The sequence below is a fragment of the Sylvia atricapilla genome, chromosome 11, assembly GCF_009819655.1.
Source record: "Sylvia atricapilla isolate bSylAtr1 chromosome 11, bSylAtr1.pri, whole genome shotgun sequence".
In the NCBI taxonomy this organism is placed as follows: domain Eukaryota; kingdom Metazoa; phylum Chordata; class Aves; order Passeriformes; family Sylviidae; genus Sylvia; species Sylvia atricapilla.
The window spans coordinates 12688591-12709530 of record NC_089150.1 but is presented as its reverse complement, the minus strand read 5'-3'; the positions used below and the strand labels follow the sequence as shown (position 1 = coordinate 12709530).

General features: G+C 38.9%; 2 protein-coding genes across 10 annotated transcripts in view; both read right to left on the bottom strand.

The window, feature by feature from the left end:
* Positions 1–1064: 1064 nt before the first annotated feature.
* ARF4 (ADP ribosylation factor 4) lies at positions 1065–15132 on the bottom strand. Of its 2 annotated transcripts, none has more exons than XM_066326729.1 (6): positions 15002–15132; positions 5348–5428; positions 4747–4856; positions 3528–3599; positions 2887–3012; positions 1065–2016 (listed from the first exon to the last, which is right to left on the bottom strand). In XM_066326729.1, exons 1-6 carry the CDS (start codon positions 15039–15041, stop codon positions 1930–1932), a joined length of 516 nt encoding a protein of 171 aa, XP_066182826.1. In that variant the 5' UTR covers positions 15042–15132; the 3' UTR covers positions 1065–1929. The 2 variants fall into 2 exon arrangements, with proteins under 2 accessions (XP_066182826.1, XP_066182825.1); XM_066326728.1 differs by lacking the exon at positions 15002–15132 and adding an exon at positions 11383–11711.
* DENND6A (DENN domain containing 6A) overlaps positions 13308–20940 on the bottom strand; it is a 28310-nt gene continuing 20677 nt past the window's right edge. For 7 of the 8 annotated variants that reach the window (XM_066326720.1, XM_066326719.1, XM_066326723.1 and 4 more), the window contains 8 exons: positions 19676–19741; positions 19521–19585; positions 18779–18868; positions 18029–18082; positions 17835–17944; positions 17176–17278; positions 15632–15706; positions 13308–15169 (listed from right to left, as the gene is read on the bottom strand). In XM_066326720.1, coding sequence (XP_066182817.1) covers positions 15038–15169; positions 15632–15706; positions 17176–17278; positions 17835–17944; positions 18029–18082; positions 18779–18868; positions 19521–19585; positions 19676–19741 — 695 coding nt within the window. In that variant the 3' untranslated portion in view covers positions 13308–15037. The remainder of the gene's footprint in view (positions 15170–15631; positions 15707–17175; positions 17279–17834; positions 17945–18028; positions 18083–18778; positions 18869–19520; positions 19586–19675; positions 19742–20940) is intronic. The other variant, XM_066326718.1, reaches the window with a different exon arrangement.

Below are 20940 nucleotides of genomic sequence, written 5' to 3'. Positions count from 1 at the left end.
GCCTAATTTAAGTATCTACTGTTTCATTTAAATACTACCTCCAACTGTGGTTTTTTTAACCTACTGGGACTACAAAAAACAACTTGTATTAGGGACAAGCTGTCTCCTCTGAACAAGGTGTACCTTTTACGGTTTAATTCAAGGAACTGCATTGCTAGAAATGTGCACATCAACAGCTACTGATCAAAGGTATGGGTATATCAGCTTTGGTTAGTAATGAATCAGCAATTCATTAAAGATGCAGGCAAAACTCTTCTCACCTTACACTGTCTCTTGAGTTTCTGTTACATATTGAAGACATTTAAGGACTGTATTCAAAACTTCTGTAATGGTCCCTGCTTAGCTGTGCTCACAGTAACAGCACCTCCTAAGAACATAAACCTCACTTAGAGCAGCTGCCCAGGAGGATGTTCTGAACCAAAACTAGCTTTAGTTTACCAGACCTTGTCACTGGGATTTCTTGTAGCAAGGGTAACCAGACCCAGGTGGAAAACGAGAAGCACTTAGCCTGGAACTGCTTTGGGGTCCTAAAGGCACCCAATCAATAGGACAGCACATTTTAGTTGGAGGGTTGAGCAATATTTGCTTCTATACAGCAGACAGGCAGCAGTAAAATAGATTCTAAACTACCCATAAGTAGCAGCCTCAAAACATGTGTTAATTTACGCCACCAAAAGAATGTGTGACTCTCCTGCTGGGACCCATGTAGATTTTGACATGTAGATAAAACTATGAAACAGACATGCATGGTTTTCAGGCAGTTCAAATCTGTTTTATTACAATTTTTAACTGTTAGTATTTTCATAACTGGACATCTTGAAAGCAATTTTAGATTTACATCTTCAAAAGACATTACAGAATTATGTAAGCCCCGATGACAACTACTCTACTGCACTGTATACAACTTGGTTGCCTCCCTTCCATGTCTCACTCCACACAGTTCCAAACAAGTGAAAATCTAAGACTGGTGTTCATATTCAAGCTGCAGGAAAGCTCAGTATATGGAGAAAGTGATAATTTGCATTCAACTATTTCAGGAATCAAGAAGAGCATACACAGAACTATACATTTTATCATTTTATTAGGAATAATTCCAAGTGGGTTATGAAGAAACTAATCCATTGAGTTTGCTGAATTTTCCAAAATTTCCTTATGAAGATATGTTCACCAACAAACAGTAAAACTTCAGCAGAACTATTATACACTGGGCAAAAATAGTCAGGCTGATACCAAAAAGCAACATGCAACATAAAAAAAGATACAATATAAAGGAAGACAATCTGCTGAATATTAAAAACAACCTCAATATGAGCTCTTAGCAACCAGCACAGAACTATTCTACCCATCAAATCCAATTCACACAAAGGCAAGTTGGGCCGACAGAACCCAAGGATTAACAAAATGTTCCTCAGTGCAGTAGATTTGTATAGTGTTTTAGAGCATTTCCTTGGCTTGGAACAAGCAGTATTAGGAAATCATTTTGGCAAGGGAGAGAAATAAATACATATGGAATGCTACATTTTTAAATCAGCAGACTGTCTGAGGAATGAAAAAGGGCATCAGTAAACTAAGAGTAGCGGGGAGAAAAAAAATTAAAACATTAATTTATTGGGGCTCAAAGAGTATTCAAAACAGATCTTAAAGATGTCACAATAACTATATTCAGGCATTTAGGCTAACAAGGGGAATAAAATCAGAAGATACACTTTTTCCAAGTTAAGGAGATTTTTACCCAAGCATATTGCTACCTTTGCAACATGTAGCTTGGTAAAGAATAATTGGCAACAAAACAAGTTGAAACGCTGTAATATCCTGCCCAAATATCAGTTCCAGATACTGTAATAACCAAGATGCAAACTAATTTTGTTGTAACAAGCCTAGACCACTTATATCAAACATGTCCCTGGTGAAAGAGTAATCCAGTTGGAATTAGCGTTTTGAGAGTTCATTTGACAGCCAGTCAAGTCCCTCATACAGACCAGTTCCTTGCGTAGCACAGGTAGCCTGGACATACCACTGTTAATGTAGAACACAAAAATTACATTTAAATATTGGCAAAATGCAAGCTAAGTTATGAAACTACGTGACACTCTTTAGCGTTGTTATAATTGTGTGTTATAACAGTGTTCTTTAAATACAGTTTTGTGCTGTAAATAGAGTCAAGACTGAACAAACAGTATTTTTAAAAATTTTGAGAAGTACTTGTACTGTAAAGGAGGTTCAGATATTATCCAGAAACTCAAGCATTGGCCTAGTAAAGGCTACAACAGAGTTTAAGGCATCAAGAAACAAATACAGAACTTGTATTTGGTTTACATGCTGAAAACTACTTCTTGTCTCTGAAAGACTGCTCTTCAGGAGGTGAACATGGAATTATCTACATGAATGGACCTCTGAAATAGCTTCCATGGGTCAGGATCTTAGTGTGTCAACAGAGACACTCAGATCACAAAAGGTGGGATGGGCAATGTGAAGCAAGTCTGTGTCTCTGAAGCCTGAGCAGACAGAATCTAATGCTTCAGAAGCTATGTAATTTCCTCCTGGAGGTGGGAATGCAGAATGCATTTGTTCTCCCAGAATACTGAATAAACAGGAAAGCCCATCACAAGCTTTGTGAAATGCTGGATGTCTGTATTTCAATGACAGATTGGGGTGTTTGTATGTTTTCAGAAAAAGGTGAGAATCTAAACACCTGTAACACTGGATTGTACTCCTAAATCACTTATTTTGAACGAGAACCTGAATTATGCGTTATAAAGTTTAACAGCAGGTGTGTGCATCTTTCTACAGAAAGAGGGGAAATCTACCCTTTTCCCTTAGAGGAACTTTATATTTATGATATATAATAGAGACAAGAGTTCAGCCGTCAGAAAGTTTCGCACTTACAGTTCTGTTACGCAGAGACTGAAGGCCTAGTTTATCTGTCATTTCACTGATTGCCATGGCATTTGGCAGATCCTGTTTGTTTGCAAACAGAAGCAGCACTGCATCTCTCAGCTCATCCTCCTGAAGCTAACAGAAAAAACAGGCATATTATTAAATTGACTCAGTTAAGTATATCAGTGTTACTTCAACAAACACTAAAAAAATCTAAATACTGATTTAAGGGTTGTAAACATTTTCATTCTTGCTCCTGAAGTGAAATTTTGTATTTGAGTACATAGTGATATTTAACTAGCATACAACAGAACTCCTGCAAAGGAAGCCATCTTTCAATTTAAAAAAGTTTAAATTTATGGGCACCCTGCTGACAAAATATTCTCTAGCACCAATCTGTTATTGCACAACTCGTTTTCTGCTGCATTTCTATCAATGTTTCATGAATGAAAGGTTCTTTATTAGTTCTCTAGAGAGTGAAAATTACAACTCGGTGCACTATGTGACCCAGAATTACCAGCTGAATACAATACACACTGTACAGACTCCCTAAAACTTAAAAATCCTAAATCTCTTAGGGAACCTGACAAACATCCAAAAATAGGACAAGTCAGTCTAATAATGATACTTCAGAAGATGTTGATACTTACCATTTTCTGCAGCTCTTCTGCTGCTTCCTGGATTCTCTCTCTGTCATTGCTGTCTACCACAAAAATGAGGCCCTGTAGAAAGTTAAACAGATTTGGAAAAAAACAACGTAAATGTGCAGCACTATTTTAAAACTGCCACAACATATATACAGAATATTGTGATTACTTACCTAAGAAAGGGGACAAATTTAACAGAAATATCTGTTTAAACAATGCACAATGTGTGTCTGAACAACTACCTAAGTTTCAACTTCAAAATAAAGTTAGGGGAAGAAAATCCAGTGAAATTACACAAACTACCTCTTCCCTCTCCCCTTTCTCTCACTGTATTGAAAATCACAAGTGCTTCACCACCTCATATTTCATGGAAAAAACCCACACCCTATAAGTAATGCCTAAATTTGTTTTAAAAAGTTTGTATCAAGCAATACTTCTAATGGCATTTCTGTTATTCAAGTGATCTTCTTACACAATTTACTCTTAACTTTTCCATCTGAAAACCTTGCTTTTATCACTCTCTTCAAGGAAAGAGAAATATTTTTAGAAAGATTTAGTAACAGGATGGTAATAAGGAACTGCAGTTAAGTATTACTCTATCACAACAGTTTGGTGGCAGAAGGTCCCTTTATCAATCCACACCTCTGTATTTTTCTGCACCAATAACATGTGTCACGCTGCTCAGAAGTATCATGGAAACAATTCTATATTCAACACAAAAAACACCCAAACAAACTCACTCCAGAAGTGGTATGATATTAATAACCAACTTATCTCACTACTTGTGAGCCAAAGGTATCACATTTATGTCCCAAAAACCAACTGCAGTCACATCAGTGTGAAGTTGGCAGTTTTCAAGCAACTGGTAACAAGATCTTTTACCATGTGTTAAATGCTTGGCTCACTAAAACCACTGGTTTAGCATAGTAAAAGCCGTGTATTTTAAGAGTTTCTCACAACAAACCAGTTGTTCTGGCACATTACAGAACACGAGTAGATACTAAAGGAGTTGATCTTTGAAAGGCTACACTCACAACTAGGCTTGAAACCTTCAGGGGAACAAACTAGCTTCAACTAGAATAAAATCTGGGTACCCTCAGAAGTTGCAAGAAGCAGTGCAGAGCCTTTCTGAAAGAAAAAAACAACTTTTCATATGTACTCTACAAAACACAATGAGGCTTTACAAAATAGGTCTTAACTTTTGCCATCTGAGTACTCTTACCTGTGTGTTTTGGAAATAATGCCTCCAAAGAGGTCTAATTTTATCTTGACCACCAACATCCCAAACTGTGAAACAAATGTTTTTATATTCTACCGTCTCCACATTAAAACCTAAAAATCAAAGAGGTTTAGTATTTAGAAATAGTTATTTTAAGTGTTAAAACATAATTATAACCATATTAAAGACAGATACTTCCTAAGATACACTTCTCCCAAATATGTATAAAATGGCTGATCAACACTGAACTGGTAAATCACGAAGAAAATTGACGGAAGGGGGAAAAAACATGAACCACTTAAATCCAAGTCCAAGTGTCTGACCAAATCTTTCAGCCACAAACTGTGAGGCTCATGGTGTTTGGGGTAAGTGGTGCTACCCACCTGGCTCCTATTCTCCTGTGCATCTGCTACTGGCCACAGTCAGTGGCTGGATTCTGGTCTGGATGCCTCCTTGGTCTGACAGTTATGTTATGGCAGTACCAGACAGTTCATTTTTGTCTTGATTCTTATTCTAACAGCAAAGACAGCAAATCCCTGCACCCTTCAGAGGCCTGTCAGGTTTAGAATAACAAGAATAAAGATATACGAACTGGTGATCTTACCAATAGTGGGAATTGTGGTGACAATTTCTCCTAGTTTCAGTTTATAAAGAATGGTTGTCTTACCAGCAGCATCCAAACCAACTAGAAGGAAAGAAAAATTGCTTTAGTTCACAAACTGAACTACAACCTGCTAATTTAAAAACATGTAATTTTACATGCAGAATACTGGGAGTTTTTTAATTGAGAACAGCTTTTTAAACACTCTTAACTCATTGCTGAAAAACTACTGTATGTTTTTCCCCATCTCCTCTACCCAGCACTGAGAGAGAACAGGTCATGAAGAAAAGCTCAGTAAGATGCTTTCATTCACAACATACAGGCTCACAAGTTTCTAGGAATCTTCCTAGTATTTGTATTAATTAAGCTTTATCATTCACACCGGAGGTTTCTTCTGTGTAAATCAGGAAGATTTTAAAAGCCTAGCAATAACCTACAAGCACCACGCCGTTTCCAACTGATCACACATTTGTTACTTCACTGAGCTGGGGAAGGCCTCACTTACTCATCCTCCTGCAAAGCTCAGATTCACAGGCACACAGACCAACAGAACTATACATGAAAGACACTTCTTGTCCCTTATTCCAGCCTCACCTCCCTTTGCTAAAACATTTCTTTAGCACTGACAAAACCACACACATCAGGGATCTTTCATCATCCCTCCACATATACTACAAGGGCTGTAGTCTTCATCAGGATATCATTTCCATACAGTGGGATCCACTAGGGTGCTTCCATCAGGAGTCTCCTTCTAATGGCTGTTGGTCACTACAGAAGACCTTCTGCACCTAAATTTGCTCTTCTCTTTCTAGAACAAAACTTAAGCTTGCTGTTTTTCAGTGTAAGCTATGTGGTAAATACGGGATCCTTCAGAAATAAAATAAAATTAAGCCTAAAAGACATTATTTTAGACATACCACCAACACTGCAAGCATACACTGTAGTTTTCTAGAACTCTTTGTGAAACTGCTTATTGTTAAGCATTTTAGAATACATTAATGTAACTCAAAATAGATTTCTTTACATTAGAACCCAATACCTAGCACACAAGCACCTCCATAAACAGCAGGTACTAAACACCACAGCACAAAATGTCTGTCTTTTGTCAGTAACATTTTGCCCAAACAAAAATATCTCCATCAAAAGAATTAATGAACATTTTTGCAAGAAACCAAATGCAATCCTCATTTTATAAGGATAACACACATTCTTAAGCATTCTGAGTTCACTTCCTACTCTGCAACTGCAATATATTAAGCTAAGTGGTTTGGTGACTTGCCTATTAATAATACAACTGTTTCCTTAGCATTGCAAAAAAAAAAAAAAAACAACAAATCCACCAAAAAAACAGGATTCAAAATTACCTGCTCATTCAGAATGAAACCAAACTCTTGAAAAACCTAATTTTTCTCAAGACACAGACTTGCTGCTGTTGCAGCAAACTAATTTAAAAAAAACCTATCTATAATTGTCCCATATTCTAATAGTGTGCACAGGATTAAACATACCAATGCAGTTTCTTTGGTAATGGCACTGCATGTTAAAAAAAAAAATAAAATTGTTTTAATTCTTAATGTCGTGACAGCATGAAAGAAAGCTGGTGGGGTAGGATCTACCATCAACCCCAAAGCTCCTTGACTCCCAAAATGCTCAAAATGAAATTTAAGGGGTTTGAGTTTGCTATTGTTTAATTGTTGGTCTCCTTCAGAACCACATACAAACATGAACAAAAAAAGCCAAGGTGCAGTAGAAGTTACACATGAACTTGGAAGTCATGAAACTTCAAATACTCAAATACTCCGCTTATGCTGAAAATCAATCTATTTAACAGCACAATGCTTGAAGCCCAACACTATTTTCACACAGCTCAACCTCAAGTAAGCACTTGTAGGATGCATAGATCTTCATAAGAACATATAATGCCTGTACATGATATGAAAGGGTTTTTTTCCCAGAATATTAATAATAAGATAATTTAGAACCAATTAGAGTTACAACTACTACTCAAAACTCTTCTCTAATTGCTCTCCACCAGAAAAACTACTCCGTTACCAATATAACAGACACTAACAAGATCTGTTACAATTCACAATGTAAGAAAGATGCCATTGTCTACACAAACTGTTTGAGTGTATTTGAGTTTATACTATCATCCCAGATAAAGACAAAGAATATACACAGAGTATTGAGATCCATTTGAAGTCATGACTCAGAGTTAAGAAATTAGAAACTAGTCAAGAATTTTAAACTACTTGCTATATTATGAGAGTATTGCCCCAGTTACCCACTCTATCCTTGTGCATCTCAGTGGTGCTGGAAGAAGGCTACAGTGCCTATGCAAGCACAAAGCCCAGACTTTGCCTAAATCCACTCTTAGCCACAACTCTTGATTAAGCTGTTGGACTTTGCACTGAGTCAGGCTGAGTTATGGGGTTATGGGTATGTATTTTCTCCTTCTGACTTCACACTTAAGGCAGGAGCTTAACTGAGGGAAGGACCTTATGCAAACCCCCCGTGACCCTATTTGCAAAACCCACCTCTTTTGGCCAAACTGCAGATGTTATAAAGTCTAAAGAAGTGAGTAATGAAAAGCATAGCCTCCATTCATATTTCTTACTCCAATTTGCAATTTACCACCCTTTAAAAAAATTTCAGAGCACTAAATCATATTTAATCTTTTGAGTAGGAAGTGTAACTATTGCTTTTAGTAATCCAAGACTAAACACGTTCACATTTGAACTGAAACACTACATGTGTCTCAGTAAATGAGCTACTGCCACGTCATAAACTTCACCAAGATTAAAAGCCACATCTTAAACCCCCAAAGTAAATTTCCAATTGTACATTTTCTCTGATTCTACTGCCTGGCTGACCATTTTCAAGACCAAGGTGTAAGAGACTCAATGAAGGGTATAACGTTAAGCAATTGTACTGCAAAGCACCAAGATTACAATAAAGTACAAATGAGAAGCACTTGTAGACTTGAAGACCTGTACTTGCAACCATTCACCTTTAAACTGAATCAAACATTCTCTTCCTCTAGCTGGAGAAAAAATACCTACAATGCTTTCAGGTGCTGCTAAAACCACTGTAGTTGTAAGCCCTTTACTCCTCTTCAAGAGTGTTTTATTCACAGCCTATCAGTTGTGTTTCTAAATCTCAAGCCTGTAGTTCACTTGTCCCTAGGAACATCATCCCTGACCACGTCACTTCCTTCATTAACCAACTTCCTACTCGGATGGCTGGTGCTGAGGATCAAGCTCCCTCTGTTATCACAGCACAAAACTCCATAAAAACTATAGAAAGCCAAGAGCATGCAGACCAACAGTTGTGTAAAACACCACCTGCCCAAATTAAAAACCAGCTAAATTATTATGATCTGTTACAGTGACAGAATTTCCAAAGAATCTGACATTTTCCACCCAGTGTATTTAATAATTACCTTTGCATTGGAAGGTCCTGAGTAGTTACTATGTCAGTTAACACTTGCACAGCTACACCAAGACACAGAACACTAAATTATGGTACTGAAAGGTGCACAGTAAATCAGTATCTTTTCTTTCAAGGACAAAAAAACCACTAGTGAAGAGTTTCACAGACAGGTACATGCAGAGTTAGGACTCAGTGTTTCTACTCTTAATGCCCCAGTTGCCTAATCTGACTTTGAAACATTCAGCCTTATCCCACAGTTCTTTCTTTTCCCTCATGTTATGCCTATTTATAAAGAAAATGCACTAATCTTCTTTTCATGCATTTCTTCCAAATAGTAACTTAATGTTTTTGAAAAATACTTACTTATACAAGTGTATTTTTTAAAAAAACAAAGTTTCAGTAACAGTATAACATTAATTGTCCACTTCTTATCATAAATGGAATTTGAGAACATAAAAAATAAGTGAGTGCTGTTGGTAATAGACCCTGATGAGAAATACTCAAATTCTGCAGAACTCAAAATCTGTTTTAGGAGCTAAATTAATTCTAATTTATCTTCAAAGTCTTCAGAAACAGAAGAAAGCTGTGAAAAGGAAGTTAGACTTATAAATTAATTATCTGTTGATATCAACTCATGTAATAATTTTCCCATAAGTACTCTACCCCATAAAGTTATTTCTCAGTTGGTGTTCTACATATGGAAATTTAAATGTTTGGCCATTTTCAATACACTGAACATTATAACCTTGAGGAAATTTTTTAATTCTATCCCAGTATTAATTCAGACATCTCTCCTCACAGTGCTGATACACAGTGTAGAATACCATGAAGAGATTATTTTTAGTGCTACACTTATACACAAATTATGTCATATTCAGTGAAAACATTCTGCTTCTAAACTTCCAGTTTTTGTCCTACAACACACTGTCACCACAACATATCCCAAGTTCTACTCTCCTATACTACCTAACAAATACAGCGCTGTCCTGTGCCCTGATCCAGCCTTGCACTTTAATACAAGGCCCTAAAATAAAAATGCTTAAGAAATACAAAAATAAATTCATTTGAACCAACTGCTAGAAAGTGCACTTTCAAAGTCATCTCTAACCTAAATTCGACCTGATTTCCTACCAGTGAAGAGCCTTGCAAGCAGTTTAGATCTGTGTGACATCACTTTCCTGTTTTCAGTACTTTACAAGAAGTAACAGAACTACAAATACCACAGTGTCTCATCCTACATCCTACAGTCAAGCTCACTTGAAGACTTGACTTCATTCCTTAGGAGTCATATGAAGAGTCTGGCTGTTAGGGAGACAACCAAACCACCTCCTTGAAACCAAACACGTACTAAGTTGTCCTGAAGACTAAAATTACTTAAATTGTTTTGAAACGCATGGAAAGTCTCTAATTTCAAACAGATAAGACACAATAAAAAAATCTTGGGTATGCAATAATGAACTTCGCCAACACAAAATATAAGGAGAACCCGAGAGATTATAATTTTAAAAAGCTGCACTGTGTCTGCTGTGCATATCCAGGCAGCATTAGGGATGGGTGTGGGCCAGGAAGTTTCACAGTTAGAACCCACTCCCCTTGCTGGCTATATCCAAATGGGCTCTTCATATAGTTCCTTAGGACAAGCTACTTCAGTCAATGGCCATGAACTAAATTCCATTCACTTTGGTAACAGAATTTGAGAAAAATTTAGAGGGTAAGAACTGTTTGTACATAAAGCTTGCAGAGGTGGGTAGGTGGGTGGAAGAAGGCAGGGAAGAACTCAAAGCGGAGGAGGAAATACCAATGCAGTATGTGCTGACCTTTTGAACTATAATCTGAAAGTGAGAATCTTCAAGAGCCACTGGCTTCAACTCCTACACAGTCCGTATCAAGGGAACAAATAATTTCAAAATAAATGGATATTAAAAATAAATAATGAAGGGGGAGACAGTAAGATTAAGCAAGCACTGTAAGAGCTGCCGAGACGGTTTTATCGGCTTGTACACGAGGCACAAAATTAATGCCCACAGAGGCTATATCGAAACGCCCTTTCACAAGAGTCAGGATAGAGACACTACAGCTCCCTACAGCTACCGAAAATCGGCCATTATACGGCAGTTCTTACGTCCCTGCTGTTGCACACACCCGGCTTTGTCACATCCTGCTCGCGGAGCCGCAGTGCCGGGCAGGAGGGCACGGCCGGGCCGCGGGGCTCGCTCGGCCCCGGGCCCGGGGACACGGGCCCTGCCCAGCCGCAATTCCATCTTTGTTCGGCGCGCGGCCCGGCGCAGGTGCGGGAACGGGGCTCGGCCTCGCCGTGCCCGGCGGCAGCGGGAGGCGGCAGGCGAGGCAGGGAAGGGAACAGGCACACAGCGGGAGAAAAGGAAGGGCGAATACAGCCGATCCGCACCCCCTCCCTCTCCTGCCGCTCTCCCAGTGCCTCCCCTCCCAGCCCATGGGACGGGCACAGCGCGGTATCCGCGCTCACAGCCCGGGACAGGGCGATTCCCCCGCCGTGACCCGCGGCCCAGCCCGCGGCCTCCCCTCCCCCGGCCGGCGGGACTCGGCTGCGCGGCCCCGGCGGCTCCGGGCTCCGCGGTGGCCCTCACCCATAAGGATGCGCATCTGCTTCTTGCCGAAGAGGCGCGAGAAGAGCGAGGAGATGGTGAGGCCCATGGCGGCTCCGGCGGCGCTGGGCGGCGGCGGGGAAGCGCTGAGGGATGGAGGCTTGGAGGGAGCGCGGCCCGGCCCTTGTGCGCGCACGGATCCCTCCGCGCGCGAGGGGAGGCCGGCGGCGGCGGCGGTTGCTCTGTGACCGGGGACCTCGCTCGGTCTCTGCCACGTCACACTCGCCGCGGCCGCCCCGGCTCCAACGCGGACACGATCACGTCACGCTCGCCACATCCCCCGGCCGCGGCACCGCCCTTCGCCACACGGCCCCGGCGAGGCAGAGACTACGGCTCCCGGCATGCGCTGCGCCGCTCTGGGCTCCGCGCTCATTTGCCGCCGCCGCGGGGCACGACGGGAGATGTAGGCGGACGCGCCCGCCGGGACACCGCAGCTTCCGGGGCACGCGGGGCACGCCGGGTGCGGGGGGGCCCCGCCCTGGCCGCAGGGTCAGCTGGCAGCCCCGGTAAGGCCGCTCGCAGCCGCCGGCAGCAGGCTCCACTGCCAGCAGGAAGAGAAACTGCTGAAAGCGATCCTCCGAGAGGCTTCAAATGCACCAGATGGCGACAAGGACATTTAATTAAAAAAAAACAAAAAACAAACAAACAAAAAAAACAACTCCAAAAAACCACCACAAAACCAACCCCTCCCGTCAAACTAAGAACCAAACCGAAACCAACTAACACAAGGCAGCGCTGTGACATATTACCATACCATTATTAATTTGGTATCTATATCCACTAGGACAGCGATTCTTAGGCACCCGGGCACAGCAGGGCCACACGTTCTGCCCCTGCCCCGACCCTCGCAGAGGCCCCGAGCTGCAGCGCAGGAGGAGCGCTGGCACCGAACCGCTCTCCGTTTACAGGCGGGGGAGCACCAGACAGGGACCGAACTGCGGAGTAAAACTGAACGAAGTCAGGTCAGTGTTCTATCAAGAGAAGGCATTTACTTATCCTTTACTAAAGAAAAGCATCGTTAGTGATCTTTATTACGGTAATTCTGAACCAGATTCTAATGTCTGGCTATTAGCCAGACAATTGAGGCTGTTCTTTTCCTAGAATCAGTAAATGGTTTGAGGTGGAAGGGTTGGATCGTCTGGTTCCACTCCCCTGCCACGTGGAATGACAAGGACCTTCCACTAGACTATGTACTCAAGGCCCTGTACAACCCCACCCTGAACACTTCCACGGATGGGGCACCCACAACTGCTCTTAGGTATCACGTTGAAAACCTTATTTTAATTCTGAATTATGTTCTTCTGAACCCAAAACCCCGTATAAATTAAGATGGAAAATTGTATTTTTATAAAATAAATAAATCATACCTTAAACCTAGTTTGTTAATATGATCCTGATCAACCATGAAAACTGTCAGGAAGCTGTAAGCTAAGGAGTCCAGTTCTAGGTTTCCAACACTTACCTATCTTCTGTTCAGAGCATTCAGTATTCACATTTCTTTTTTGGGGGTTAGGAAAGTTAAGCTTCCCTGTGCTGGAGGATAGTTAGTTTCTGGAGCTCCAAGCTGGCCTATTCTTAGTGTATCTGGGTCATTAATAGATACCTTTCACTATGCCAGTTCTTTGAGTCACTTGTCTTTGAGTACAGTCTACCAAACACTTGCTTTAGAATCCAGGCCCTGCCATTTGCTTTGCTGAGGATCCTGCAGCTCTGTCATATTCCACCATGATGTATAATCAAACTACACCACCACTCCATCGCATTTCTGGTCAGCTCAGAGATACAGCTTCATCAAGCAGTGGTCTTTGCAAGCTGAACAGCTTTGCTTACACAGGAGAGGGGAAAAACCAAGCAAACCAAATACACCCATCATCTAGGTCACATAACTTTCAAAGAAAAAAAAAATAAAAAATCAAACTCTTTATTTTTGTTTAAAAAAATACGTATTTGCAGTCTTGTGCTAGTTATCATAGTTGTTACCAGTTTACATGGTTCCAAGAAGCAACACAGTGCTCCAGGTTAAATAGTTAAGATAATTTAAGGTATGAATGGCCACTTAATAATTTCTGGATTAGAAATGCTTTTCATCAGGGTGTGCAAAAAAAAAAGATTGCAAGTTAGCAATGAATGCTGAAGTGGTATAGTTTAAGTAACAATAGATACATTAAACTTTTGGTAGTAATTGCATACAAAACAAAACAGTATTAAAATACATTATTTTCATAAAAATACTGTTGTGACACTTTATATCTAAATAAGACATTTTTAGAAAGATGGTATGAAATATCTGTTATACAAAAGCATATTCTTATAGCAGGATTATGTCACAAGATTTTAAAAATTCTGTCCAAGCACTTAAAAGCAGAGTGGTTTTTTTTAATAACTGTGATCCACTTGACATACAAAAGTATATGCTGTATTACACTATAACATTATGTTTACTCTACTTGAAGCTGGTTGAAGTAGAACACTGCACCTGGAGCAGCTGAGTTCTTATATACCACTGAAACTTGTTCAAGAAGATAAAACATCCCATTCTTGTTGCTTAATATGCAAGAGGAAATTATTCTTTATGCATGTCTGCTGTATGCACATACTGAGAATAATTTCATGCTACAATCTTTTTTTGTCAGTCTGACCTGTTCAGAGGCTTTTGTCAGCTGAAGCCAACATTTTCTCCCTCCAGCCTCATCACCACCTCAAACACCTGACTGGCTAAGTCAAAAATAATAAAGTTTAAAATTATAACAGGAGCTGACTGGTATGATCTCCAACTGAAACAGATTGTGTGTCAGCTAACTCTACTGAAATCACCAGTTTTAAAATCCCTATTAAACACCAAAGTGTTTATTTCATGTGATGAATCTGCATGCTTACATTTACAAGAGTGATCCAGTTGAAATCCTGGATGTCAGCAGTTTAAAAACAAGAATTAGTATATAATTACTTTAAGGCATGTAAGAGCACCCTGATATGTGACATTGAGTGGAAGAGACTTCCCTTCAGGAATTTTTTGTCAGCTGCCTTCTCTTCTTTAAAGATGCTAAATCAGTATCCTTTTGGAAAGATGATAAGAAGGAAAAATGGAGAAAGTTAAGAACAGAACTGATAATTTCAGTTGTTCCTGCAACAGTTTTAAAACCTGTGATTTACCAGTAAAATACCTCAATTATAAGGCATTCTGGCCAAATCACCAACATGTCAGTTGGACTTACCACTAGCTAAAACCTAAAAGTAAAAAAAAAAAACAAAGAAAAATAATCAGATACTAAATCAACAGGACAGTACAGGATCAATATTGCCCTGAGTAGGACTGGGTATAGCAGCACCAATGGGAGAACATTCTGCAATGCCAGCACTGCACTGTAGTCCTATTGTGGCACAGCTTCATATGCCCACAGATTATTATTCTTTAAGAGCACTTATTTCAAATGTATTAGACACAAGAATCCCTTTAGTTGCATTGGTACTGAAGTGGAAGAAACAGTGAAAATGATACAGTGGGCTGTACTATTAGTACAGTCCATTTGTAGTGTTAATGAACTGGTTTAGAGCTGTGTTCCAAACTTGGTAAGCCACTGTCCTCTGTGAGACTACTTGCCTTTTGGTCTTCTGCACCAAAAAAGCCCAGTAGAAATCATGTTGTGCCAGTTTTGAGCAAGATGTCCTGTAAGTCATCTGGCAGCGCCAGTATAATATCATTGATATGTGTCTGCAGCTTTTTCAGCGTCTCAGTTTTCAGAGGAAGATGTTCTCTGTCAGCCTGCAGCTGCAAAGGTACCAAAAAAACCATAATTTGTACTAAAAATGCAAGTTTACCTCAAGAAATATCAAAGTAATATATTAGAAAATCTGGAAAACTAATTCCTCATTTGCTCACTGAGTAGGAATTAGGACAACAGCAGGTTTCCTCAGCAACCACATAACAGTGAGAACAACACTGATTTGGACTTTCAGAAATAACAACAAAATTAGGTTTTCTTCTTCCCTGGGGATTCAGATCAGTCACAGAATTCCAACTAATTAAAAAAAACCCAGCAATACAATGCTTCCAGCATAGCTGGATGACATTGGGAAGCCAAATTACTTTCCAGGCATGGCTGAAATTGACTGTTTTTTTTTTTTTTCTTTAAACTACCAAGATAATGAAGAATATTTTCATTCATGTACTTGCAAAACCAACTATATAATGCTTTTATATAGCTAAGTCATGTACAATTCAGTTACTTACCAGTTTATTTTTTAATTTTAAGACAAGATCCACCGCTTCTACCTCAGTATGTTTCTGACACCAGAAAACCAAGTTCTAAAATACAAAAAGTTAGGCATTTAATTATTTATGGTTACATATGTAATTTTTGGAAGAGGTCTATACCTATTTTCAGAATGCGTGTTTTCCTTATTCTTATGCCATTTGCCAACCTCATTTTACTCATGCACTGTCTTTACTGTGAACTGCAAAATCTGCTTTATTTGCATGTTTGCCCAGTACTTCATATAGCAGCAAACTTGCACACAAATACAATACAAATAAATTAAAGGGTAAAAAAATCCTGCCAAACAGGATTTCTTAGTTTGAGAAAGAGCATCTACAATGCAAGTTGGCAGTGAATGATTACTGAATCAGAACTGCCAGCACAATGCAGTATTAAGGTAGTTCAGGGCAGTGCTTACTGTTTCTAGGGCATCAAAGGAGATCACAGTTGATAACTTGTAAGATACAGTCAAGTGAATTTTCTTATGGAAGTTCTGCTCCCCTACCCCCTTACGACTCACCTATGAAAGACATTTGTTCACATACAAAGAAACATTTCTTTTGTGGATCAAAATAAAAAACAATAAAGGAGCAGAATCGGTAATAAATTTGTAACACATCTGCTTTTCTTTGATTAACTTAATGTCAAATACTGTTGGATAGAATCTAAGTTGTATAACTGATCTGCAAATTATTTGATCTGCTTTATTTGAATAATCTGTTTGGATTTGCTACATTTGGGAACCAACAAGGCAAGGGATAAAAACAAATGGCTTTTGAGAAATAACCAGAGAAATTCTGTTTGCTTGTTTTAAAGCTGTGGTGTTGCCTTACTTTGGTTTTGTTCTTCCTATTCCCTCTCTGGCTGTACAGCATCTTCTCTTGCAATTCCTTTCTCTATCACTTGTTCCAACGCAAATTATATTGATACCCACCATGGCTTCTTAATTAAGGAATGGATCTTACAACATGAGAATAGTTATGTGGCATTTTGTTACATATTAACAGACTTGACTTCTAAGCTTTCCATTATTATGAATCAGCTGTAGGCTTATTTATTAAATATATCTAATTATCTGTCAATTAGAATATCGAATTAGCTGAATTTTGACCTTTAAAGCTACAAACTATATCATAACTGAAAATATGTTGTCAAGGATGCCAAGGATGGAAGCTGAATAAAATAATATTGCCAAGTAAGAGGGGAAAGTTTTGTTGGGGGGATGGGTGCGTGTACTTTATTTTAAAATACACAACAAAACAAAAAGTACTACCTAAAGATAGGTTTTACAAATTATGACAGTTGTTATGACAAATGACATGTATTTCATATTGTTCTCTTGCTGTGTCAGTTCTAGCTTGTACTTGTTTAACAAAATCATGTTTTGCTAGATCAGTTTTCACAAAACTGTCAACAATTTCATGCTCAGCCTATGAAAACAGGAGTAAAACTGACTCGTGGGAGAATGTATTTTTATTACAAGATGATAAATATAATCGTAAGCACGCATTTTTCTAACCTCATTACAGAGTGCTTCTAAATGAAGGGCCTCTAACTTCTGTGTCATTTCTTTCTGCCGGCTCCTAAACCAACCATCAAAGTTTGGTGATTTCAAAAAATGCCTGGTAAAACACCAAAGAAAAATACATTTTATATTTTAAGTACAATTTGGTAACAGTGTTTTCTACATCATCATATGTAATTATATTTAAGACTGAGTAAGATATTAGAACTCTTTCTCTATATACTTTCAAAAAGATGTAATATTCTAAAGTAGAGATTATTAGGTGCTTCTAAAAATTAAGACAAGGCTTGAGAAAAGAATGTAAAGAACATGTGTCTGAAACACAAAGATTAGGGAATTTCAGGATAAAAGAAATCAAGGCTCAGTTTGAAATAGCCTAATTTTTATCTTTGTGTTTGATTGGAAGGAGGAATCAAGCTAGAACCAGAAGTAAAACCCCAAACAACACTGATCTACAGAAACCTGTAACATTAGCAGAGAGATTTAATCAAGTAAAGTATGCTTAGCACTATCAATTTCTTTTAAAGCATATATTGTAAAAGAAAGTCTTATTCAAATCAATCCTGATTGTAAGTTTCCTAAGGAAAAAACAGCATTAATATTACTGATCTGTTTTACTTTATATAATTTTTTATGCTGATGAAAGAAATTACCTGTAAAGTCCTATCCAATCTCCCTTTAAACCTGAGGTGAGCTGTGGTCCTGCTTTTTCCAATGTCTTCATGAAGTCATCTTGGCTAAACTGCCTCAGCTGTGGTGGACTCTATGGAAAGGAAAACAAAAAAATTAGCAGACCCGAATTTCTCTAATTACTAATTTCCAGCTCATTCAAATTATACTTCCTTACCTTCCAGGGTGATATGCATTTCTGCAAAGGCATTAGGCTTGCCACATAACGTTCCTGGGGAAAGGAAAGGTTGTTTGCATAACCAGTATTAAAGATACACAGTCCCTACTGTGTGTTTACTTATTGCTTGTGACCACAGCGTTTTCTCTTCCCAGTGTTAGTACAGGGTGGGGTTGTGTGTATTTACCACATGAGAAGACAAGAAGGAGCTTATCTTATGCAGACTGTATTTCCCAACTCCAGAACTTTAAGCCAGTAAAGTTCAAGGACATAAAGCAAAGAAGGATAGGAAGCAAATGCACACAAGGAATATCTATATCCTGAACTTAAGCCACTGGTAAACAATCCCTCTTTGCTTTGGAAACACTCCACAGGTACCTTCGTATCGTGGGTGATTCCAAACAGTAACCACACTTTGTATCAAGTGTTTGGAAGAGATTTTCTGAGTCCCCTACCCAAACATTAGTTAGAACTAACTCACAGAAGACTGTCTGAGCTGTGGCCATCTCTGCTCCAGCAAGGCTTGGCACAGGCATGGCCAGAGCCTCAAGGTGTCCAAAGCACAGGAGTGGGGCCACCACCAAGTGTCAGGTGTGACAGCAGGAGGCAGCTGTGCCTCACCAGCTGGGCCCAGTGCTGGACCCAGGCTTGATTTCAAGGTCACACTGGAGAGCTACTGGACGTAGGGTAACTCCAGAAAAACTACTCCCTATAAATTAATGTAAAAACCCCATTAGTCTAAGAACTCACTAATGGAATAATGAAACTTTCTGTCAATTCCAAGAAATACCGCCGAAGTATCACACTCTGTGCTTCTGTAGGACGTTTCTGTTGTACTCCCTTAAAACAAAACAACAACAACAAAAAAAAAAAAACAGAAAAACAAAACACAGTCAGTCTGTTACTCTAAAGTATGTAGGTAGTTGTGGTGGGTTTACTTTTTATGAACATTTATTATGAAACTGTATTCATTTGCCATACGCCAACACATAAAACTTCCTACCCAGAACCAAGGAAGGAAAGTAATGGCATCAAGTTCTTTTGTACAGTTATCTGTCTTTGGAATTACTGATCTTATTTTCATGTAAAGAAACTCAAGAAAAGAAAAGTTTCTATAAAGAAATGTTTGCAAATCAGTTAGAATCTGGAAACTCTTACACACCTCATGTATGAGATTTTTAGACCAAGGAGACCAGAGCTGGGGTGGCAGAGGCTGGAATACCTCAACAGATGAACAGATAAAATAGCTTTCATTCTCTAAATTATTAAACTAACTTATTGAGGTCCACCATTCATATGGTTATAGAAGCTGCTAACAAGGCGGCAGCCCTTCTACAATGAAGGTGCATATACATCTATTTTGGTATGAACTGGAGCAAAGGAACTAGAATCCAGTTTCATTTTGATTATATAAAGTGCAGCCTTATATGAAACCACTGTACAAGAGCACACAAAATACCAGCTGTCATTAAGAAGTGACCTAGACCATTACCTTTTGCAACTGCTTAACGATTTCTTCATCTTTGTTCAAGTATGGCTTGTAAGAGGTATAAACATCTAAAGAAAAAAAGCAGCATATAGCCAAAGGAGAAACAAGGTATGCCTTTTAAAATGAAAACACTGGCAATTTAACTCTGAAGTTATTACCAGGTTTGGAGTCCAAAGTTTTTAGGTTCTTCAGTTTTTTCACTTTCACCTGCTTTGGAACTTCACCTGCCAAAACACAAAGTCACCTTACTTGAAGAAACAAGTCTAATATTGTAAGAAACATTAGAAACATTGACAAGAATCCAAGTATATATTCAGAGACACCCAGCAAACACATGAATAACAGCAAATAGACATCTCACTTCATATAAATGTTCCTTGTTGAAAAGAGAAAAAAAAAAAACAACAAATACTTGAAAACCAACAGAAAACCCAAACAAGTAAAAAGTGAACAAAAAAAACCCCACAAACAAAACCAGCCAAAGGATAACCTTCAGAATCCAAGCAGCCAATTAACATATGGATATATAGCAGGGAATAATTATTTTCTTAATTTCATATTTTTATTCCATTTTCCTTTGTTCCCCTTAGTGTAAATGCTTTTGGGGAACAAATCTTTGGTACCTTGGAATAATTAAAAGCTGTGTAGAAGAAAATAAAATAGTATCCATGGATTAAGTGTTGTAAGAAAATGAATTTAAGTCCCCTTTGTCACAGGCCATATTAAGGGCTTTTGTTATGTCTTCCCGGTTTAAACTGCTCCAACCAGGAGACCCTAAACCCTGTTGGTCTTGCAGCCTCAGCAGAACCTTCCTCCTAAATCTATTTGGATGCTCCACTTTAGAAACAGTAACAGTTAAATTGCTCTTGGAACTGCAGAGTGGGAGAGAAATTAAGAAAAAAAAAAAACAACAAAAATAATCAGAACCCCCTCTTTGTCCTTCAAGAAATAAAATATAAATTTTTAATGATAGGTCAGACATACATCTCTAGAACTTCCCGACTAAGTGTTTCCCATAGCTACATCAAAACTAGAGTTTCATACTTGAAACTATGTATGAGATTTAAAGGCCACCTGCTTATATGGCTTTTCAGAGTTCAATTAAGCTTCTACTTTCCAAACATTAGCTACACAGCAGCAAAGTACCTCTTCCCCACACTACCCCAGGCCCCCATAGGTATTCTGACCATAGATGGACATGGTATTTAAAGTAAAGCAAAACCCTGCCTGATTATATTGAAACATGGTACATAATCCTTAATTAGTTCCGTGTACTCAGAAGTTAAAATGAACTTCTCTTCTACAAAAATTAAATGTATGGTGTTTTATCCAAATTGCATATTTATGCATTCCCACTGTCAGAACAGCAGAGTGAACCTGAAGCAGCAAACAGCTACATTCAAGAATTTCACACAAAAATCAG